This window comes from Capra hircus, chromosome 5 (assembly GCF_001704415.2).
Source record: "Capra hircus breed San Clemente chromosome 5, ASM170441v1, whole genome shotgun sequence".
Classification (NCBI taxonomy): Eukaryota; Metazoa; Chordata; class Mammalia; order Artiodactyla; family Bovidae; genus Capra; species Capra hircus.
In genome coordinates this window covers 104,493,312-104,513,837 of record NC_030812.1, presented here as the reverse complement: position 1 = coordinate 104,513,837, position 20,526 = coordinate 104,493,312, and the positions used below count along the sequence as shown (strand labels likewise).

The following is a 20,526-nucleotide window of genomic DNA, read 5'->3' as shown; positions in this document are numbered from 1 at the left end:
ATAAACTCAAAGAAACAGATCAGGGATTGAGGCATCTTGAAGAGCCTAGAGGCCATAGGCGTAAGATCTGATTGAGGGGTGGAGGGAAGGGAGATGGTGCTGCAAAGATTTCTCTATGGGGAGAAAATATACAGAAAAAGTACAGGATAGACCACAAAGCAAAGTGGACAACTACTGGGAAAGAAGAAATCTAGTCAGAAAGAATACATCAATTGAAGATTTCCTTATTAGCCCCAAACAGGAGTCCTGTTCCTAGGCATTCCCCCATCAAATCAGCTTTCACACTATTCTCTACACTGAAGTCAGAGAAATCTTTTTCAAGTGCATATCTGGTCATGCTGATTATCTGCTTAAAATCCTTCTATGATATTCCATTGCTTTTAGGATACAATACAAATTTCTTAACAGTTTCTCGCCCCTGCTTATACCTCCAGACTCTTCTTTGGGGAGCTGAATTCCCCTCCTCTCCAATACACAAACTGACAAACTTTATTTCCAGTCATACTGAACCTCTTTCAATGCCTAATCTCTCTTTCCACTTCCAACCTTTCTGAATGTTTTTCCTTCGCCTAGAGCACGCTTACTGCTCTTCTTTCCTTGGCCTTTTCTCAGATTAGATATATCCCAGGAAGCCTTTTAACTTGTCGGACTGTCTTCATGCTTAATCAAATAATAAATACGAAGCATCTGGTAAACATAACATGACCAGTAAATGGAAGCTGGTAAAAATAATAAAGAAAGAAAGAAGCTTTTATATAAGAACATATCAGTTTTTAAAAAAATCAAAGGCTGCTAAGTACACATGAGGGAGACAGAGGCAGTAAAGGAACATTTTGCAGGGAACTGAAAATTAATTAAATATGGGCTCATGGTCTCATTTTGTTTAGAGTCAATATTCTAGGCAAACAAAAACCATTAGCTCTGGTTTCAGTTGATTCACTCGTTAGAATTGTGTCTCAAAAAATGGATACTTTAGTTATCTCTCTCCGGTTTGTTATTACTGCCTGCGTGCATGGGTGTGCTCAGTCGTGCTCCACTCTTTGCAACCCCAGGGACGGTAACAGGCCGGCTCCTCTGTCCATGGGATTCTCCAGGCAAGAATACTGGAGTGGGTTGCCGTTTCCTCCTCCAGGGGATGCTCCCCACCCAGGGATCAATCCGGCGTCTCCTGCGTTGGCAGGCGGATTCTTTTACCACTGAGCCACCTGGACCCTCCCCAGCGCTGAAATCAAGGAAGATTTCCAGACAACAATGGGATTGGAAGAGAAGAGCTGGACCGAACTCATTCAGTCAATAGAATGGAGGTTTGGAGGCTTGAATGAGTCAGGGAAGGGAGGGCAGACTGTCGGGCCGAGAAGTCTCAGCCGAGTGAGGGGAACAGCCCCCCGACTCGAGAGTTCCGGTCCGAGGAAGCTTCCTCGCTCTGGTCGCAAGCTCACCTCCTCTTTTTCCGAGTTCCCAGCTGTCCGCTGTACGGGTCCTGACCAAGGGCCTTGGCGCTGGGCCCATCAGCTGACTGCTGCCTTGTTTTTACAGCCAGAAGATCCGCCACGGCAGATTCTTCCAAGTATTTTCCTCTTTCCTGGCACCTCGTGGAAAATTCCTCGGTCTAAATGTTCCCTTGTTCCATCCTACCTATTTTTAATAATTTAAAAAGTGTCGAAAGATGTATTTATACTATTATGGTGCATTTTGGAGACGGCACAGAGCAAACTCCCGTAACGAAAGTGAAGTGGCGAAACACAAGCTCAGTTCCGGCGGACCGGACGCGGAAGGGCGGTGCTTGGGGAGGGCGTGAACTAACGCGCGCCTCTCAGAATGCATGCGCGGCAGTTGGAATGGCCAGCCAGGATTGGCGAGCCGCGGGATGGGCGGAACGCTCCGGGTTTGGTTTTGGGCGGGAATTGAAATTGCCGCGGCGGCTGCCTGCTAGATCCTGAGAGGTGCAGGTTTCCAGCCTCGGAGGGGATCATGGTGCGGCCTGCGAGGTGAGTAGCTCATGGCATCCGGCGAGGGTGGGGAGGAAGGTCAGGAAGACGCTGTAGGCTACGTTACCTGCACGGGATGGAGAGAAGGGCCCGAGGACCAGGTGGCGATAGTGGGACGGACAGGGAAACACTCCGGCCTCCAGCAAGCGCTCCCGCTCCTTGGAAGGGTCCTGTCAACCTAGCCGTTTCCTTCTCTTGGCGTCCTTGACACTTCCTGCCGTTTCTTTTACCCACCCCGTTCAACTAAGACCCGATTACCCTTTGCATGGCTATGGTTTTTCCAGTGGTCCTGTATGGATGTGGGAGTTGGACTGTGAAGAAAGCTGAGCGCCGAAGAATTGATGCTTCTGAACTGTGATGTTAGAGAAGACTTGAGAGTCCCTTGGACTGCAAGGAGATCCAACCAGTCCATCCTAAAGGAGATCAGTCCTGGGTGTTCATTGGAAGGACTGATGCTGAAGCTGAAACTCCAGTACTTTGGCCACCTCATGCGAAGAGTTGACTCATTGGAAAAGATCTTGATGCTGGGAGGGATTGGGGGAGGAGGAGAAGAGGACGACAGAGGATGAGATGCTGGATGGCATCACCGACTCGATGGACATGAGTTTTGAGTAAACTCCAGGAGTTGGTGATGAACAGGGAGGCCTGGCGTGCTGCGATTCATGGGGTCGCAAAGAGTGGGACATGACTGAGCGACTGAACTGAACTCAACTGAGTTCCTACTTAGGTGTTAATTCACTTGTTCGTCACTATATTTCTTTGAGATAGAAAGTTTAGTTCTCTTCATTTTATCAGTTTAAACCTCTGGGCCTGAAAGTCAGTTTGCCTGAGTCATACAGCTAGTAAGTTACTGGGTAACAAGCAAATCTAAGCCAGCTGGCGCCAGATCCTCTGTGTTTTCCACCAAGTTTGTTGGAAATTGTTCCTCTACTTTACCTCAGTCGAGCACCATGGAGACCTAGGGTCAGCCATTCATTTAGTAGAGTTTCGAATATACTTACTTCTGCGCTGGAAGTATGTATTTATTAGGTATATGTACCTATATTTAGGTGCTGGAGGTTGCATTCTAAGGGGCTGAGAATAAACATGGGAGTGTGAGAGAGTGAGAGGAAGGAAAGCCTTACTTTAATTTTAATTAAAAACTTTTTATCGAAGTGTAGTTCTCTATAATCTTGTGTCTCTGGTGTACAGCAAAGTGATTCAGTTTTATATGTGTATATATATATACACATACACATGTATTCTTTTCCATTAGGGTTTATTACAAGATATTGAATATAGTTCCCTGTGTTATATAAACTTTTTGTTTACCTATTTTGTATACAATAATTTGTATGTGCTAATCCCAAACTCCTAATTTATCCCTCCTACCCCTTTTCCCTTTTGGTAACCCTAAGTTTGTTTTCCATGTCTCTGAGGCTGTTTCTCAGACTCCCCATGTTTTAAATGTCTATTGCATAGTGAGCCATGGAGAGGAAATGGCAACACACTCCAGTATTCTTGCCTGGAGAATCCTGTGGACGGCGGAGCCTGGTGGGCTGCTGTCCACAGGGTCACACAGAGTTGGACACGACGGAAGCGACATAGCATGCATGCATGCATTGGAGAAGGAAATGGCAACCCACTCCAGCATTCTTGCCTGGAGAATCCCAGGGACAGAGGAGCCTGGTGGCTGCCGTCTATGAGGTCGCTCAGAGTTGGACACGACTGAAGCACCTTAGCAGCAGCAGCATCATAGTGAGCATGAATTAATATTGGAAGAGATAAAAGAAAATGGCTTTCAGTATCAAGAAGTTTGTAATTTAATACATCAGAATTCACATATAAAACAAAAGAATACATACAACAAGAAATTCTAAATGCCCAATGGCAATTAAACAGTGTGTACACTTTGTGTTAATTATATTGATTATTCTTACTTTGTTCTCTGAATTAACTTTTTTCCTTATCAAGTATAATAATGTTATATCTTTGCTGTAAAATGCAAATCATGTTTTTAATTTACATGTGCTTAAGGGAATCCAAACATTTTTATTTACTCAAGAGTATTAATGGCCTTAAAGAATGGAGGCGAGAAGTTGACATTTGTATAAATAAAATTTCTGTCTTGGTCACAGGCATAAGAAGCCAGTCAATTACTCCCAATTTGAGGACTCTGATAGTGATGGTAAGTAGAGCATCTTATTTCTTCATTAAAGTTTTGATAGTTTATTTCCTGTTTATAGGATATATTATGTATGGGGGTGTGTGTGTGTGTATGTATGGCTAAAATATGGTTGTACCAATTGCATATGAGGAAGGTCTGGAGAAATAATTTTTTTAGTATTTAGGATAATTATGCTGATTACTACACTGACAAGAATTATTATTGGCATAAATCATAACCACACAGGGCCAGGAGAAATGATTTTTCAGGTCTAAACTACTCTAGATCCAGGTTCCCCCTGTCTTTCAGAGATGCAGATGTGTTACAGAATATATTGTAAAATCCCCATTAATGATAGAGTAAAGCAAGCCCCTGAAGGAAGCTCAGGCTTAAGCTTTATCCTACTGTGTTACATATATACTTGTCTTTGCTATTAAGAGAACTTTGGTCAAAACTTTGAGAAACATGGTGTTAGGTTACATTATACTTCAAAGTAAGTTATTTCTTTCTTTCTTAGACTGCTGGAGTTTTCTGGGAGTCAAATGTTTAGTAATCCCTTGGTTTGAAGAAATCTGTTTTTGCCTGGAGCCCAGTCTTAATATGCATCTGAGACTTGGGACAGAAGAGTATAGAACATGACTTTCTAGCTTTTTACTCTTGTCATCAGTCTGTCGCAAAATAGGTATAAACTGCTGGCTGTATTCTGGAAACTGGTGTGGAGGTGGGGGACAAGTCACAGATTATTGTATTTCTATGTGGAGAAGCATAAAACACTTGTTAATAGATGGGAAAGTCCATGATTCAGACTGTGCGTACATTGAAGGTATGCATACGTGTCACGTATGCATTTGAAAGTTAGAGCAGCGGTTTTATATTGAGTGTCCACAGAAGAATCACCTCAGTTCTGAGGATGGTAAGACAGAAAAACCCATGAAAACTGAATGGACTGGAAAACAGCATCCCTTTGCCAAAAATAAAGTTACTGTGGTGGGATCATAGGAGGGCTCTTAAGATGATGATACCACTGTAAAGACTGCTACTGTAAAGTCCTAAGTAGGAGCCACTTTCTCTTCCTCCAGGTTCCGATGCTGCTTACTTTACTTAGCTTGGTTGTTGTTTTAGGAAAGGTAATGAGAATGAGATGGTTGGATGGCACCACCAACTCAATGGACGTGAGTTTGAGCAAGCTCCGGAAGTTGGTGATGAACAGGGAAGCCTGGTGTGCTGCAGTCCATGAGGTTGCAAAGAGTCAGACACGACTGAGCAACTGAACTGTGCTGAATAGGCCTTTGAAAGAAAGTATTTGGCTGTGTTATGAAATTTCCATAAAAATAATTTTCTTCCACTTGTCAATATGATAAAATTGTACAGGGAATTTTATTGATTTTTCTAATGGTTTTAGAGTTTTTAATTAATCGTTTTTTTCTTTGCCACTTATATATGCTAGCTTAGTGGCCCTTATAGTTTTTCAGGGAGTTAGTTTTTGACAGATGGATTTTTTTTTTAAGTCACCAAAACAAAGTTGAAAAGCTCGAGTGAGAATAAAAACAGTATGCCAATTGTCTTTTTTAGATTATGGAAAGCAAACAGTTTGCTTATCTTTAAAACTTGAACACACATAGTAATGACTCTCAACTACCAAGAAAGTAAGTTTACCTTATTTCTTCCTTAGGAAAAGCAGTTTCATATATTCTTTTATTTTTAATTCATGCATAAATAGATGATTTTGTTCCTGCAACCGCACCGTTAAATAAGAAATCCAGAACAACACAAAAGGAGTTGAAACTAGAAAAACCAGAACCTAAGCTGAAGAATCTCCAGGAAAAAGATATCCCACTACAAGAGAAAACCCCTAAAAAAAGGTGAGAGGTAAGACATGCAGTGAATATATTACATTAGATGTGTTAATCTAAAAGAGATAAATTCAAACTCTTGGTTTAAATTAGAACTTGAGCAAAATCATAGGTCTTATTTAATTCATGTAGGAGAACAGGAATGTAAACGCTAATCCCCTCTGGCTTTCTGAACTGCTTTAAGTTCATGAATGCATAAGGAAATAACCATTTAAGTCATAATCACCAAGTTTACAAGGTGTATCTTGCCGTTACAAGGAGACCTCGCACCTGACTCTGAAGTCCTCAGGTCTCACAAGACTACTTTGTTTAAAGTTATGTCTGTAAGGACAGTTTATAAAATTCAAAGCCACATTTCTCAATGAGACGATGGATGTTCCCTAAACTTGTCATCATTTCATGATGTATGTGAGCCACACCATTGTGTCACACATGAAACTTACACGGTGCTGGATGTCCATTAGAGATAGCTCAGGAAAACCGTTCTCTACAGATAAAAAATATTTCCACTTTATCTTACTGAGTTTTGTCCAGCAGTGAGAAGGACCTGTAGTTTCAGACTAACCGTGGAGTTCCATTAGTTAGTACTTGAAGGCAGTGGGGGAGATGGAGGGGAGGAATCTGAGAGGCCCCAGACTTGCAGTGTGGGGAGGAGGTGGCTGAGGAGGGATTCTGACAAGTGGAACATGGCATGTGTGATGCTTCACTGCTCCAGCAGTGTGAGGAAACTTCCTTAACATAGAGAAACTTACCCCCATGTCATTCTCTTCACTTTCGATTCGTTTTTCAGCTTCTTGTACTATCTTTAAAATATAGTTTAAAAAACAAGCAATGGATGGGAAAAAAGATTTGCAAATCATGCGATCCATTAGAGACTTGCATCTAGAATATATAGGGAACTCTTACAACCCAACACTAAAAAGGATCATGACCCAATTTGGAAATGGGCCAAGGACTTGAATAGACATTTCTTTAAGGAATATATACAAATGGCCAATAAGCACATGAAAAGATGTTCACCATCCATAGCCAACAGGGAAATACAAATCAAAACCCCGGTGAGATCATATGTCACACCCACAGGAATGGCTGGATGCAGAAAGACAGATAGTAGCAGGTGTTGAGGAGGACGTGGAGAAATGGAAACCCTCATGCATTGCTGCTGGGAGTGTAAAGTGGTGCACCCTCATTGGAAGACAGAGTAGCAGTGCCCCGAAATGTAGGGTTTATCATATGACCCAGCTAGGCATATGCCCGAGAGAAATAAAACTCTGCCCGCACAAAATCCTGTACATGGGTATGCACAGGAGCATTAATCATAATAGCCAAAAAGAAAATGTGAATAATCCAAATGCCTGTCGATCAGTGACTGGATAAATAAAATGCAATACACCCGCACAGTGGAACCTTATTCAGCAATGGAAATAAATGAAGTCCTGATACATGCCACAACATGGATGTACCTTGAGGACATCATGGTGAGCCAAAGAGGCCAAGCACAGAAGGCCACATATTATGTGATTCCATTAATATTGACGTGGAAGGCCCGAAACAGACAAGTCCATGGAAACAGCACGTAGACTAGTGCTTGCCAGATGCTGGGGTGGGAGAATGGGGTATGGAGTTTCTTTCTGGGGTGATGAAAATGTTCTGAAATTAATAGTGGTGGTAGCTTCACAGCTGTCTGAATATACTAAAAACTGCTGAATTGTAGGCTTCAAAGGCTGCATTTGACACTGTGTGACTTATATCTCAATAAAACTTGTGATTTTAAAAAGTACTAAATCCTTCTAGGTGCAGCTCAACATCTCCTCCTTTATGTAACCTTTTCTGTCTGTCTTTGCGTTCCCTTCTTAAACACCGGAGCACTCTTGACCACCTTGAACAGGAGCCATGATAATCTGTTTACATGGGATAATTATTCTAGGACTTTCTTCCCTACCTCATTAACTGCAGACTCTGAGGGCACGTCTAGTATCCTGTCTAGTGCAGTGCCTCACGCAAAGTAAGTACTTACTGAAATACTTGTCAGAATCCAGATTGGGCGGAGCAGATGTAAAAAAAGAAAAAAAAAAATATATAGAGAGAGTAATGTCAGTTTAATGTAGGAGCTGTAATAGCTGCCTAAGGAGGCGTGGGTGAGGTCAAGGAAGATTCCTAAGCAGAAGTGATGTTTGAGCCACGTCTGCTCTCACTTGGTCGGGTGCTTCCCACCTGGACAGAGCTGGTGGTGAGGAAGAGATGTCACAATGACGTGGACACCGTCACCCACTGCCCGTGTCTGTTCTGTTCTGCTGGGTCCAACATGACACTGTTACATTTCAGGAGGTGGAACGTTAAAGTCCATTATGATAGTGATCATTGTTTAAGAACATCTTCCTGAGGTTGGAAACTCTCAGCTAACCTCTCTCAAGGTTTGCTGTTTAGTTGAGACTGATAGTTTAAAAGCTCATTATTTGTGTGTGTTTTAGGATGGCTTTGGACGATAAACTCTACCGAAGAGACCTAGAGGTCGCACTGGCTTTGTCAGTGAAGGAGGTTCCAGCTGTCACCATTGATGTGGAGCAGTCTCAAGGCAAGCGTAACTTATCTTCTGTAATTATCTCTGAAACCTTCTGGAAAGTGAAAATGAAGTCAGTCAGCTGTGCCTGACTCTTTGCGACCCTGTGGACTATAGCCTACCAGGCTCCTCCGTCCATGGGTTTCTCCAGGCAAGAATGCTGGAGTGGGTTGCTATTTCCTTCTCCAGCGGATTTTCCCAATCCAGGGATTGAACCCGGGTCTCTTGCATTGGAGGCAGACACTAATCTCTGAGCCACCAGGGAAGCCCCAAAACCTTCTTACCCCTTTTGTAATCATTTCTCTGGATGAGCTTGTACAGGGGGAAGGATGTACTTTTAATACTTTGGACTATAAAAGGAGCAGTTTGCAGAGGGTACTGTTGGATTTGTTGTTTATTCCATCATAAAACTCTCATCCACAAACAAATATCTCTCTGCCTAACACTCAGGGTCCACTTGAGGACATGGACTGTGACCCTGGATCCAAAGTTCGTCTTCGTATACAGTGAAAATGTAATTTCTTGGTCAAATAAATTGACCTCTACATCCTAACAGCCCACTTCCTTTCTCTCCAAATTGCAATTAGTTAAGCATCATCTAATGGTGATAATCTTTATTATTCAGAAAGGTAAAAGTACTAATTTGGTGAGCAAACTCAGTAGACTCAATAGGTTTATGACTGTTGACTTTTTCTGTGGATTTTTCTTTGATTTTTCTGGCAACTAGGAAGCAGATGGCAACATTGATATCCTGGAGAGGCAGAAATCATTATTCTTGGAAAAGACATTCATATTGCTAAAATGCTTTCTGGATTAAACTACTTTGGCCTAACTTCTTTTTTGTTGGAGGTTATTTTAAGCACATTCCCTTATTTAAAGGGTAAAGATGTTTAAGTCAAAAGTGCCTGCTGTTTGACAATCAATGAGATAGTGTTGATTAGAGGGGCCTTTATCAAAGAAACTTAAGAGAATTGTCTTACACCTAAAACTGAGAAAATGAAAATCTCTTTCCTATAAAAGATAGTGACATGTATAACAGGATTTCCTTCTCCGAGAGTCATGTATTCCATAGCATTGGGATCAATACTCTAGATCATTTTTAAGTTATAATAATGATTGAAGAGTCTTTATGTTAGTAAAAGCACAGATCTGCCTACACAGGGATGATAGTTAACATTTATGAACTGTTCCTATGTGCTGGGCACTACAATAAGCTGTTTCCACATTTAGCCAACATCTAATTCCCCACAGGAGCCTCATTTAATCCCCACCCTGTTTCTATGTCCACATTATGGATGAGGAAATTAAATCTTGTAAAGGATAAGCAGCCTCCCCTTGGTATGTAGCTGATTTAAGAGCCCGAATTTGAACTTAGGTCCCATTGAAGTTTGTGTGATTTCCGGGCCAAAAGTCCTAAGCTTAGGCTAGCTTCGCCAAATCAAGTCAGTGTGCTAGCTTGAGCTTGGCTCATGTGTCTGTATCTAAATGCTATCAGACTTTAGCACTTCTCTTCTTGTTTCTAGTCATTGGTTGATTAGGGTGCATTTGCCTCTTCCTTCTTCCTGATATCCAGGCTTTGACAAACATGGCAAGAAGGAAACAGGAGCAACGAGTAAGTCTCCTCATGTCTCCAACTGCAGTGTAGCCGGTGATTATTTAGGTAAGTATTTTATTCTTATATTTATTTTTTCCATCATCATTTTTCTAACTCTTACTTAAATTCTTGAACTAAAACTAGAACCAAGGTCTTCACATTTGTGAAGGTTCTCTTCACCTCTTCTCTTTCATCTCTTTCTGTGTTCAGTCTTTCACTGCAGACCTGGTTCCTTCCCTGGGGTAGGGTCACCACTTCCCCTGGCTTCTAGTTGACTGGAGTTGAACTCTGAAGAAAGGGGCTGCATCTTCCCAGCTCAGCTTGAAAACTCTTGGGGAAAGACTCTCAATTTGGGTCTTAGACTTATGCTTAACTCAGACTGCTGCAAGGAGACTGATGTATTATATTGACCAGACTGGGCTCTGTGGTCTGTTACTAGAAGTACAGGAAAGATGAAGCTGGGCAGATGTTTTAATAAAAGCAGGTGTAATGGAAGTCCACTTTGCAGTTCGTCAGATGTTGTTGTTAGTCACTCAGATGTTATCTGACTCTTTGCAACCCGGTGGACTGCAACCCACCAGACCTCCTCTGTTCGTTGGATTCTCCAGGCTAGAATACCGGAGTGGGTAGCCATTCCCTTCTCCAGGGGAATCTTCCTGACCCAGGGATCAAACCCAGGTCTCCTGCATTGGCACATGGGTTCTTTACCACTAAGCCACCTGGAAAGCCCCTCTTTAGATGTTACCAGGCACAAAAATTTTCTTTTTTTTTTTTAAACGTCCTGAAGATCTGGATAAGATCACTGAAGTGGATGATTCTCAGGACACTCCACGGAGAAGGAAGGCTGCGTCCCGAGCCGTGGTCCAGCAGAGGAAGATTCTCTTGGAAAACAGTGATGACAATGGAGCCATCGACTCTGAGCCAGACTTCGCAACTGGTAGGTTATGTCCTCACTCAAGCTCCACCCTATGGAGAGTCAGTCAGAAGTTCCCGGAGACTCCTGCTGTACGCAGAACACTGCTGAGCATTGGCTGTACAAATTTGAGGAACACAGGACAGTTAAATTCAGCTGTGCCTTTGGTGGAAAAGCTTTATCCGGAGGTGAACTTTAAGCTGTGCCTTGAAAAATGAGTAGCATTTAGGAGAGAAATGGCACTTCTGACTGATGGAAAGGCATAGACCACAGAACAGGCAAGTACATACCCAAGAGCTCAGCGACACTAGAGATTTCTCAAAGAAGTAAAAATGGAACTGCCTTGCGATCCAGCAGGTCCACTCCTGGATATTTATCGGAAGGAAATAGGAGCAGCGGTGAGAAAAGATGCATGCCCGCGGTGCTCAGTGCAGCATTGTGCACGATAGCCACGACACGGAAGCAGCCTAGGGGCCCGTCAGTAGCGGAAGGGTTGAAGATGTGGTTCATATATATGTTTGCTGTATGTATATTGGGGCTGTTCATCCACATTTATCCAGCAGATATTTGGGTTTCTATTTTGGGTGCTGTATTCTTGACATGAGAGCTTACCTTTGAGGGTAAAACCAAGATCTGAGGTGTCAAGTGTTGATGGTTTATGTACTTAAGAATTCATAGATTCCCCGAGAAGCATCTCTTGTCTTCCTGCTTCACTTGCAGTCCAAAAAGACTGTCTCTTTTCCAGTTCTCTGAGAGCTGGTTTGGTTTTTCTTTGCTACATTGTTACAATTCCCCCCAAACTCCCTGGGTGGCTGTGCTTCTCATCAAACTGTGTGGTCCAGCCCCAAGAACTCCCAGCCTCTCGGGGCGGCTTGTTGAGGGGAGGTGGTTACCACCGTCCAGCCTGTGCTGTGGCTGCACAGCCTGAGCTTCAGGCACAGTCTCCCTCCTCCCAGCCTTCTGACTCCTCCTGAGTCCCCCACCCAAAGAGTGCGCAAGTCCATGCTGTCCTGTGGGTCTGGAACCCCCTTCGGATCCCCATCCAAGCCTGCTTTACCTACCATGGAAGGACACGCATGTTCCCTGTCTTGCTTGGTGTACTTCAAGGAGCAGTATAGCCAGTTTTTTTTCTTCTGCCCTAAGCTGAGAATGGCTCCCTCTCCTATCCCCTCAGAGCTGATGGTTTATACTTGAATGTGCTGCTGGAATCATCTCAGACAGCCTGCATTATCTGGAGTAGGGTCCCTTCTTTAAGTGACATTTCAGAATTTTCCACTGCATCGGCTCACCCTAGATGAGAGAAAGTGCCTTTTGTGACCTTCAGTAGGGAAAGAAAAGTGAAACGGAGAGAATCAGGGCTTCTCCTAAGGACATATAAAGCTTTCCAAAATCCATAACCCAGTGTCTGGGTTTTTAGATTCTCCAGGAGGAGATGCTAATCCTTGGGATTCTGGGTGTTCCGTCGCTGCCCCTCCAGTTTATGTACATAGAGTCCTAGCCTGTCCTGCAGTCTGTCCCCTCAAGCCAAAAGAGAATACGTGAAATACCACAGCTGTTGAGTTTACAGGAAGCTGCGCCTCCTGGACTTTGTGTTCTGATATTCTAGAGAGGCTTCTCCACCACCTGCCCTTCCCAAATCCAGATCCTCTTGGGACTCCAGAAATAATTACTTGATTTTGCCAGGTGCTATTTATATTAATAGCAGCCTTCATGCAATCTGCTGGCCTTATATAGTAAATTCTGTATAACTCGGTAACTGTTACGTGAATACGTGGGTTGATCATCTGTTTTTAAAATTGTGTTAGTGTGGGAAGAATGACAGATAAGGACAGTTTGAGATCATGATGACATAGCTGATTTCGGCAGAGGCCATCAGCGAGAGGCTGATGAGCATCTTTACGATGGGATTCAAGCCAGGCAGCCACTGACCCCACCAGGAGCTGGGCAGCCACGTGTTCTGTGCCCTCAGACACGAGTGACACCATAGGCAGAGCAGAACATCACCTAGGAAGCGTGTTCCTTACCTGTATTAACTCAGTCTGCACAAGAGCCCCGTGGTGGAGGCAGTAGGGTCCTCCCCACCTCATGCATGGGAAACAGGCACAGTGGCGTCAGGGGCCTGTCTGAGGTCAAGGACGCGTAAATGAGGGGCCTGGACGCACTCCTAGGCACTGTGCCTTGTTCAGCCCCTGGAGACGGCACGACACAGAGGGGACAGGGATGTGTGTGCAGAAGGTGACGCTGGAGCCCAGGAGCCCCGCGTCTTCCAGCAGAGGTGAGCAGAGGTGTGATCTGTTTCAGGTGAAGACTCTGAGGATGGCTCTGATTTTAGTGGGAGTGAAGACGATGAAAACTTCACTGTGAGAAAAAGTAAAGCTAAAGAAACCAAACGGAAAGAAGTGAAGGCTAAACCTCCAGCTGAAAAGAAAGAGAAGCCTAAACCCAAGCGTGGTGCTGGGGGTAAGCCAGTCCCTCACGTCACTTCACGCCAGAGACGGGCCTGGTTTCCTTAAAGTGCTCTGCCCTTTTCTCCCTAACCTGTGGGGTCTTCCTTTCTTGTCATAACCCGGGGAGGACGGCAGGCCGGGCTGGGGTGACAGAAGGCCGAGGGGGCCCTGAGCAGCTCCTGTCCCCTGCATTTCATGGCCACAAAACTGAGGCTGTCAGAGGTCAAACCACATGTTGGATTCTCACGGCTAGGCGATGGCCGGAACTAGCCCCCAGCTTTGTCCACGCAGAGCCTGGATCTGTCCATTAGACACATTTTCTCCAATTGAACTGGAGGTGGCGTATCTCATTCGCTGCTGTTGCACGTGACTGGTCTTGGAGGGGAGAACCCTTCTGTCTGTGTTTAGGGGCCTTTGGTTTCTTCAGAACAGATTCAGTTGGAAGAAACCAGTTTTACAAGACAACTTCTGAAACTAGTGACGACCTGAACGTGGAATAGTTGTTTCTTGTGTGAAAGAAGTTGGGATGTTTGTGAGTTCATAATACATTAATAGATTATTGTAAAATATAACTTCCTTAAACCTGATTTGTTTTTCTTACTGGTAGAGTTTTTATATCTTAGCTGTTTAATATATGTATAGTATTTGCAACTATTGTTCAGACCCCATTGCTAAGGATGGCCTTAGTCTCACCTCCCCTTGAACAGATCAGTGCTGAGTACTGGTGCCGAGTACTACTGAGAAATGAGAACTAGGTACTGATAGAGTCCCATAATTCTTCCCTTGGTAGAGAAAATTTTAAGAGCTGTGGCATCCAATACAGTAGCCACCTAGCCAGAGTAGTTCCATCACATTTAAGATACTTAGGTACAGTTTGAAAGTCAGTTTCTTGGCTTTGCTGCCACATTTCAAGTGCCCACCTGACTGTGGCTTGTGGCTACTGATGTGTTGGACAGCACGAAGTACAGGGCATCCCCATCACGGCAGAGAAGCCTGACCTCGGGCTTCGGCAACAGGAAGAGGAGTGCGTGGTGAAGGTGTTCACATCCACAGGCACTCAGATGCTGCTGAGGCGTCTTGAAGCAAGCGTTATCTGAAAGAGACTTTGTCTCCTACTTCTTCTCCCTCCATCAGAAACAAACCCAAACCCACTCCCATTCTGTACTCCTTCTCAGACGGTGTGTCCATGACGGGAGTTTGTGAGTCCTGAGGATTCCCGTGTCTCCAGCACCGTCCTCCTTTCTAATGACCAAAGCCCTCCACTCTGCTGTTTTCCCCACTTTCTCCCACTTCGTTCATTCCTGATTCGTTTCCAATCCCCTCTCACCTGGGCCACCACGGAGCCGCCTAGGTGCTCTGCTTTTACACCGCCCTCGGTGAGATGCTTCTAAATGTGCAGATCCACGTGGCTTCTAAGTTCCCCCAGGCCTACCTCTAGGTCCTGTCATCTCTCTTACCACACTGCAGTGTACATATCTCTTTACTTTTGTGCCGTTTCTGCTAGAGTCTAGTGAGGGGACCATAAATTCCCTGGGAATAGGATCTCTGGGACCCTGGAGCCTGATACATTCAATATCTCATAACACATGGTGACGGGACACTGTTGTGTGAGTTACAAGTGTGGACTCTGGACTCAGACGTGGTTTCCACTTCTGGCTCAGACGCTTACTAGCTCTCAGACTATAGGCCGACTGTCTAATCTCTCTGTTTCCTTAACTGATAGTGGGGAGAGTCATTTCTGTATCAGAGCTGCCCTCAGGGTTAAAGGTAGTGTTAAAGGATATATTTACCATACTTCCTAGTATAGAAGTGCTCAGAAAGAATGGCCGTTCCTAGGCCCTCTATAAATGTTGATTAATGAAAGTCTTCTGGATTTATGATTCTGCTTCTTTAATTTTTATAAGCTGATGGAACTGTATAATTTTCACACATGGATGCTAGACTTCAATCTTGCTCTGTGACCCCCATTTTATGTATATTTTCAAACAAGTGACTTCAGTAGACTGCACTCCAGCTGCCGTCAAGTCAGAATCTCGGTCCTCACCAAGAAAGGAGGCCAGTAGGACGCCTTCACAGTTACGCAGTCCTGCAGCAGAAAGCAAGAGACCCAAGTGGGTCCCTCCAGGTACGTATAGTATGTTTATTTACTGCTCAAGGGCAGGGACTTGGAGGATTGCCACAGGTAGGTATTTTTCCCTTGTAAATGTTACGAATGAGCACTTCCTCATATTATTGCAGTCTTCAAAACTAAAGGTTTTTAATTGCTGTATTTGTTCATCACTTGTTATTCCCTTATATTTGAGCATCTAAGTTGTTTATTATTTTTTCATGGTGATAAATAAGGTTGCAGTTAGCACAGACCCCCTTACTTTAGAAATCTGGGCACATCCCTGGCTATTTCCTAGGATAAATTCCTAGTAGTAGAATTACAGTGAAAGAGTACCAACGTTAAAGATTCCTGATACATATGAATGAATGTTTGTCAACAGATCTCTTTGCTTAAGACCTGCTGACCCCTGCAGTGGGACAGAAACCTTGGGAATTCCAGCGTTTAGCAAACTTGACCTTCAGTGGTTACACACTCGGCTTCTCTTTGTTTTCTTTTGCTCCACAGCCCAGTCTCATGGTCCTTCCTGCTTACTGACATTCCTAAAACCCTAGTCCAGATTCTGCTCATGTCACATCGAGACTGGTGGTGACTTCCTCCCAGTCCCTCTCCACTTCCCCTCATCCTGCCCAGGAGCCCTCTGCAGTGGACAGATGCATTCTCTGCTCCTTCAGCACCTGGGTGTGCACTTCTGTCCAGCTTCCTCCTTCTGGGATGGCTTTCTTCACGTGTCTGCTCCCCTTTGCTGAGTCATTCCAAGTCTCCTGGGGTTTCCTGTCCTGCTTATCCATGTCCTCTGGCTGGTCCACAGTGGTCACTCCCCTAAGGATGACCGACTATTCACAGATGGATGCAGGCCTGAGACTCCTGTGGTTGCTTCACTTCTCTGTGGCCTCATTTCATCATCTGAAGTGACAGGCACTGTAAAATCTTTAAAGTCTTCTGGTTTCAAAATTATAAGATTTTAGGGAGGACTTTAAAAGTTTTGGGAGAAGGAAAGGAGAAAGGTTATTTACTGAAATAATGATGCTGTTTCAGTTCAGGGGTATCTCTTAGTTTATTTCTTCTAAGAATAATTAGATTCCTCACAAAAGACATTTTAAGGAATTGACAGAATGAGTTACAGAAGTTTGAAGGCAGCATAAGCCAAAAGATAAGAAATAATGGAGTGATGGCTAGAGTCATCATCATAAAACAGAGAGCTTGCAGACTCACTGTGTGGAAGGCGGGCAGGTCAGCTGCTGGCGGCACGGGGCCGGGGCCGGGGAGCGGGCCTGGGGGAGCGGGCGCGGGGCCCTCTGTAGGGAGGCCGCACTGCTCTGCTCCCCTGGCTGTTCACACGCAGGGCAGTGGGGCATGTGTTCTCCATGTCTTGAGCTTTTCAAGAGAAGCCAGAAATCCACATTTTATGGGAAATCTCCTAGTTGGTAAAAGTGAACCTAAAAGTCGACCAGTCGATATGTATGAGAGCAGGACTGGCTCTCGGGTGGCCTCCTGTCTTACACAAACTTGAGAAGACCAGCAAGGCTCCAGTGGGGAAATGGGCCAAGGACATAAACGTACCGCTGCCCCCAAGAAGCACCACCAGAAACAAATATGGCAAGAGTGGCAGTCTCGGTGGTAATTAAGGAAGCATTAAACAATAAAATGCAGTGTCATACCTCTCAAGCTAGAAAATAATAAAACTGTCAACCAGTGCCTCTGGGTGGTGGGGAAGCAGGTGTAATTATAAATTTGTAATCCTTTTATAGGACAGCTTAACAGGAACCATAAAAATAAACCTGTCTTTTCTTTTCAGAGCTACTTTTGGGAATTTACAAAGAATTCAAAAGAAGAAAAAGTAATAAGTGGTCAGTTTTTTTAGTAACCATTTATAGAAAAGTGGTGAAAAACTAGAAACAACCCAGAAGTTTGTTGTAGGAATTTTGTCAATATGTGACACATACATGCAATTAAGAATGATAAATCAGATGGCTAGAATCATGGAAATGTTTATAAAGCCTTTGTATGAAAAAATTATACACAGTTGTCCTTTTTATACTCCATATCAACTACAAACGAATATGTGGATAAATTCGGAAATTTAGTACTCGATGGAAATAATCGCTCCATTAGTGTGGCAGCCTAAATGAAATGTGTACATAAAGAAAAATGGTACTTGTCAAAGTTATTTACTGTTTGAAAAATAGGCTCTTTAAGGAGTATTTGTAAAAGTTACAGAATTTTTAAAAATGTATTAGATTTGCTACTACTTTAGAAATTATAATTACATTATTTATTTTTATTTCTTTTATTTTTTAAATTTTAATTTTTACTTTCTTTTACTTTACAATACTGTATTGGTTTTTAATGCCTTTACAATCAGTGTTGTTTGCTCCCAACTTTCCTATTTGGCTTTCACGTTTAAAGTTGCAGCGTCGTTACATTGGCCTCTGGGGATGTTTGCTCTCCAGCGTACTTTCTGCTCCATGGTATTTCCCACTCTTGTGCTCTGACTTGATAGAACCTACACATAGCAGGAGAAGGCAGTGGCACCCACTCCAGTACTCTTGCCTGGAAAATCCCATGGGAGGAGCCTGGTAGGCTACAGTCCATGGGGTCGTAAAGAGTCGGACACGACTGAGCGACTCTGCTTACTTCTGCTGGCCTCTCCTGTTTCATAGATTGATCTTTGTGAAGAGATGTCTGACATGCTCAGCATCAGGTGATGTGCTTTCTTGTAGCCATGTCCGGAAGCAGCAGCCGCAGCCCCCTGGCAGGAGTGGCCGTGAAGTCTCCGAGTCAGAGCCTCCGCCTCGGCCTGTCCCGCTTAGCACGGGTTAAACCTCTGCATCCAAATGCCACCAGTAGCTGCATGTAGCCACAGGAAGAAGTTTGATTAAGAAGCTCTCACTCGTATAAGCGGGTTTATATTTGAGGAGGGAATTGTAATATAAAGGAATCCTTTAATGTCAGATAAATTTCCTCTACCTGTTTTGTGACTGTTCTCTGCAAAGCTGCCCGAGACTTCAGCAAGAGTTTTATGTGAATTCTCTTGGAATGTCCTTTCCTTCTGAAGAGCATATTCTCCTCCCTCAGTGTATGTAAGTGGTCACTGACATCCACCTTGCTGTCAGCATGACACGGAAGAGGTCCACGTTACACGCTGCTCGTTGCCAGTAACAGGATGCTGCTTCCTGCCTTTGTCAAGTTGATGGCCCCTGAACTTCGTGTGCAGAGTTTATCTCGCAAGAGGAAGATTCCCACTTCTCCCAGGGATGTTTCTACACTGGCAACTACACTGTCAGTTTTATTGCCACGATGTTTCATATTTTAGCCAAATGTTTTTATAATGAGAATTCAGAATTATTTTCCACATTAAAACAGTTGCTGTATTATAGTGTATGTCTCCTACCTAGAAGTATTAATAGATGGTTATCTTATAGCAAATAAAATTTCGTGACATTTCATGAAGGCTTGATTGTCAAAACCTTTGATAAAAGTGGAACAGTTTTGATATGCACTTTCCCTTGATACCATTGTATCCATCTGTCTCTAACTGTCTACATTTCATGATAAAATAAGTGCTCTGCAAAAAAAAAAAGTTATCCTTTTGTAAATAGAGGAAGAGCTGTTTCTTAAAGTCATCACTGTACGTGAAGCCCATGTTTAACAGGTGGCTGTCAAGGTTGTCATCCCTGTTGTGTTAGCATAGCTTTTCAGGAAGCTTAGATACAAGTTCACTGTGAATGAAAGTAGTAATAGATGTTTTCTATTTACAGTGAAAATTTCAACCAGCTCCTGATCACTTTTTAATAAAATTCTCTGAATTTTAACCATTAAAAATGTATATAATACTTAGTTCTTGGTTTATGAAATATGTTAATGTGAAAATAAGTAATTCAGACTTATGATTAAAGTGAGCATTTGCCTACTGCTGCTTTGTATATCTTTTCTTGTATATAGTTTATACTGTGGTGCATCCCCAACCCACTCCCCCCTCCCTGGCCGGAAGCATGCTTTCCAGGAACACGGAGTTGAGGGACTCTCTATACTGCAGTTTAACAATAAACACTAAGAGCTATACTGTGCTAGTACTGATGTCATTGATTAATCACCTGGGCCAGCTTGATGAACCTGTTATCTCTGTGTGGGGTATTAACCCACCTATTGAAAATTACCTTAAAGTGTGCCCAAACTGGCTTTGCAGAAAACACTCATGACCGTTCTGGTGTCAAACCCAGGGTACATTTTCTCACTGTCATACAGACCCTGCTCATCGGGCCCTGTTTAACACGCTTTGTTTCCTGGGCCATAGGACACCACTCTTTGGTACTTTTCTCCCCACCTACTCTTCACTGCTTTGCAGCTTGCTAGTGTTCGGTGTCACCCACACCCACTGCTCTCACCACCCTATCATATTCCATGTGAGTCCATTCTTTCCCCCTGCTCCTTTTTTCCTTCAAAACGTGAGTTAGCTTCAAGTTCCCCTGGTCACCTAGGTGACTGCTGCCTTCCAGTCAGGCTGTTTGGCCCAGAACTTGCTCTTTACGCAGCTGTGTTGTCTGGCCCCTTGATCGTACGTCATTAAATTGGTGACATCCCCCCAGCCCAGGCGTCTTCCCTCTGTAGTTCCTATTAGTAAACAGCCTCATTATCAGTCAGCTGAGGGACCTGGGGCACTTGTGCCCTGCACGTCCCATACAGTCAGCAAGCGCTAGTCCATTTCCTGCTCTCTCTTTCCAGGCGCCACCCTTTCTCTGACACTCCCATCACTTACTACTTCTAAGGGGCATCCTTGCCTTGATGAGCAAGCTACTCTGTCCTCCCTTCAACCCATTAGAGCCAGAGGGAGTTTCGTAAAACAAAATCTGAGCAGAACACTCCTTTGCTTAAAATCCGCACACTCAGCCTGTTTAGTTCACAAGCAGTCAGGCTG

At 43.8% G+C, this 20,526-nt stretch overlaps 2 protein-coding genes across 3 annotated transcripts in view; one reads left to right on the top strand and one right to left on the bottom strand.

Annotated features, from left to right (window-relative positions):
* C5H12orf4 (chromosome 5 C12orf4 homolog) overlaps positions 1–1,775 on the bottom strand; it is a 38,998-nt gene extending 37,223 nt beyond the window's left edge. Inside the window, exon 1 of one of the 2 annotated variants that reach the window (XM_005680983.3) lies at positions 1,440–1,775. Coding sequence is in view for 1 of the 2 variants with exons in the window: in XM_018048613.1 (XP_017904102.1) it covers positions 1,440–1,509 (70 nt within the window). In the remaining variant the exon portion in view is untranslated. The remainder of the gene's footprint in view (positions 1–1,439) is intronic. The other variant, XM_018048613.1, reaches the window with a different exon arrangement.
* Positions 1,769–19,519, top strand: RAD51AP1 (RAD51 associated protein 1). Its single transcript, XM_005680981.3, has 9 exons — positions 1,769–1,988; positions 4,106–4,155; positions 5,855–5,996; positions 8,459–8,562; positions 10,121–10,207; positions 10,929–11,078; positions 13,356–13,514; positions 15,492–15,626; positions 18,332–19,519. Exons 1-9 carry the CDS (start codon positions 1,972–1,974, stop codon positions 18,466–18,468), a joined length of 981 nt encoding a protein of 326 aa, XP_005681038.2. The 5' UTR covers positions 1,769–1,971; the 3' UTR covers positions 18,469–19,519.

Bases quoted from the DNA above. Each gene is read 5' to 3' on its own strand.
- RAD51AP1 (XM_005680981.3), top strand. The intron at 4,156-5,854 runs GTAAGTAGAGCA...ATGCATAAATAG, and splicing joins TGAGGACTCTGATAGTGATG to ATGATTTTGTTCCTGCAACC. The intron at 13,515-15,491 runs GTAAGCCAGTCC...TTTTCAAACAAG, and splicing joins ACCCAAGCGTGGTGCTGGGG to TGACTTCAGTAGACTGCACT.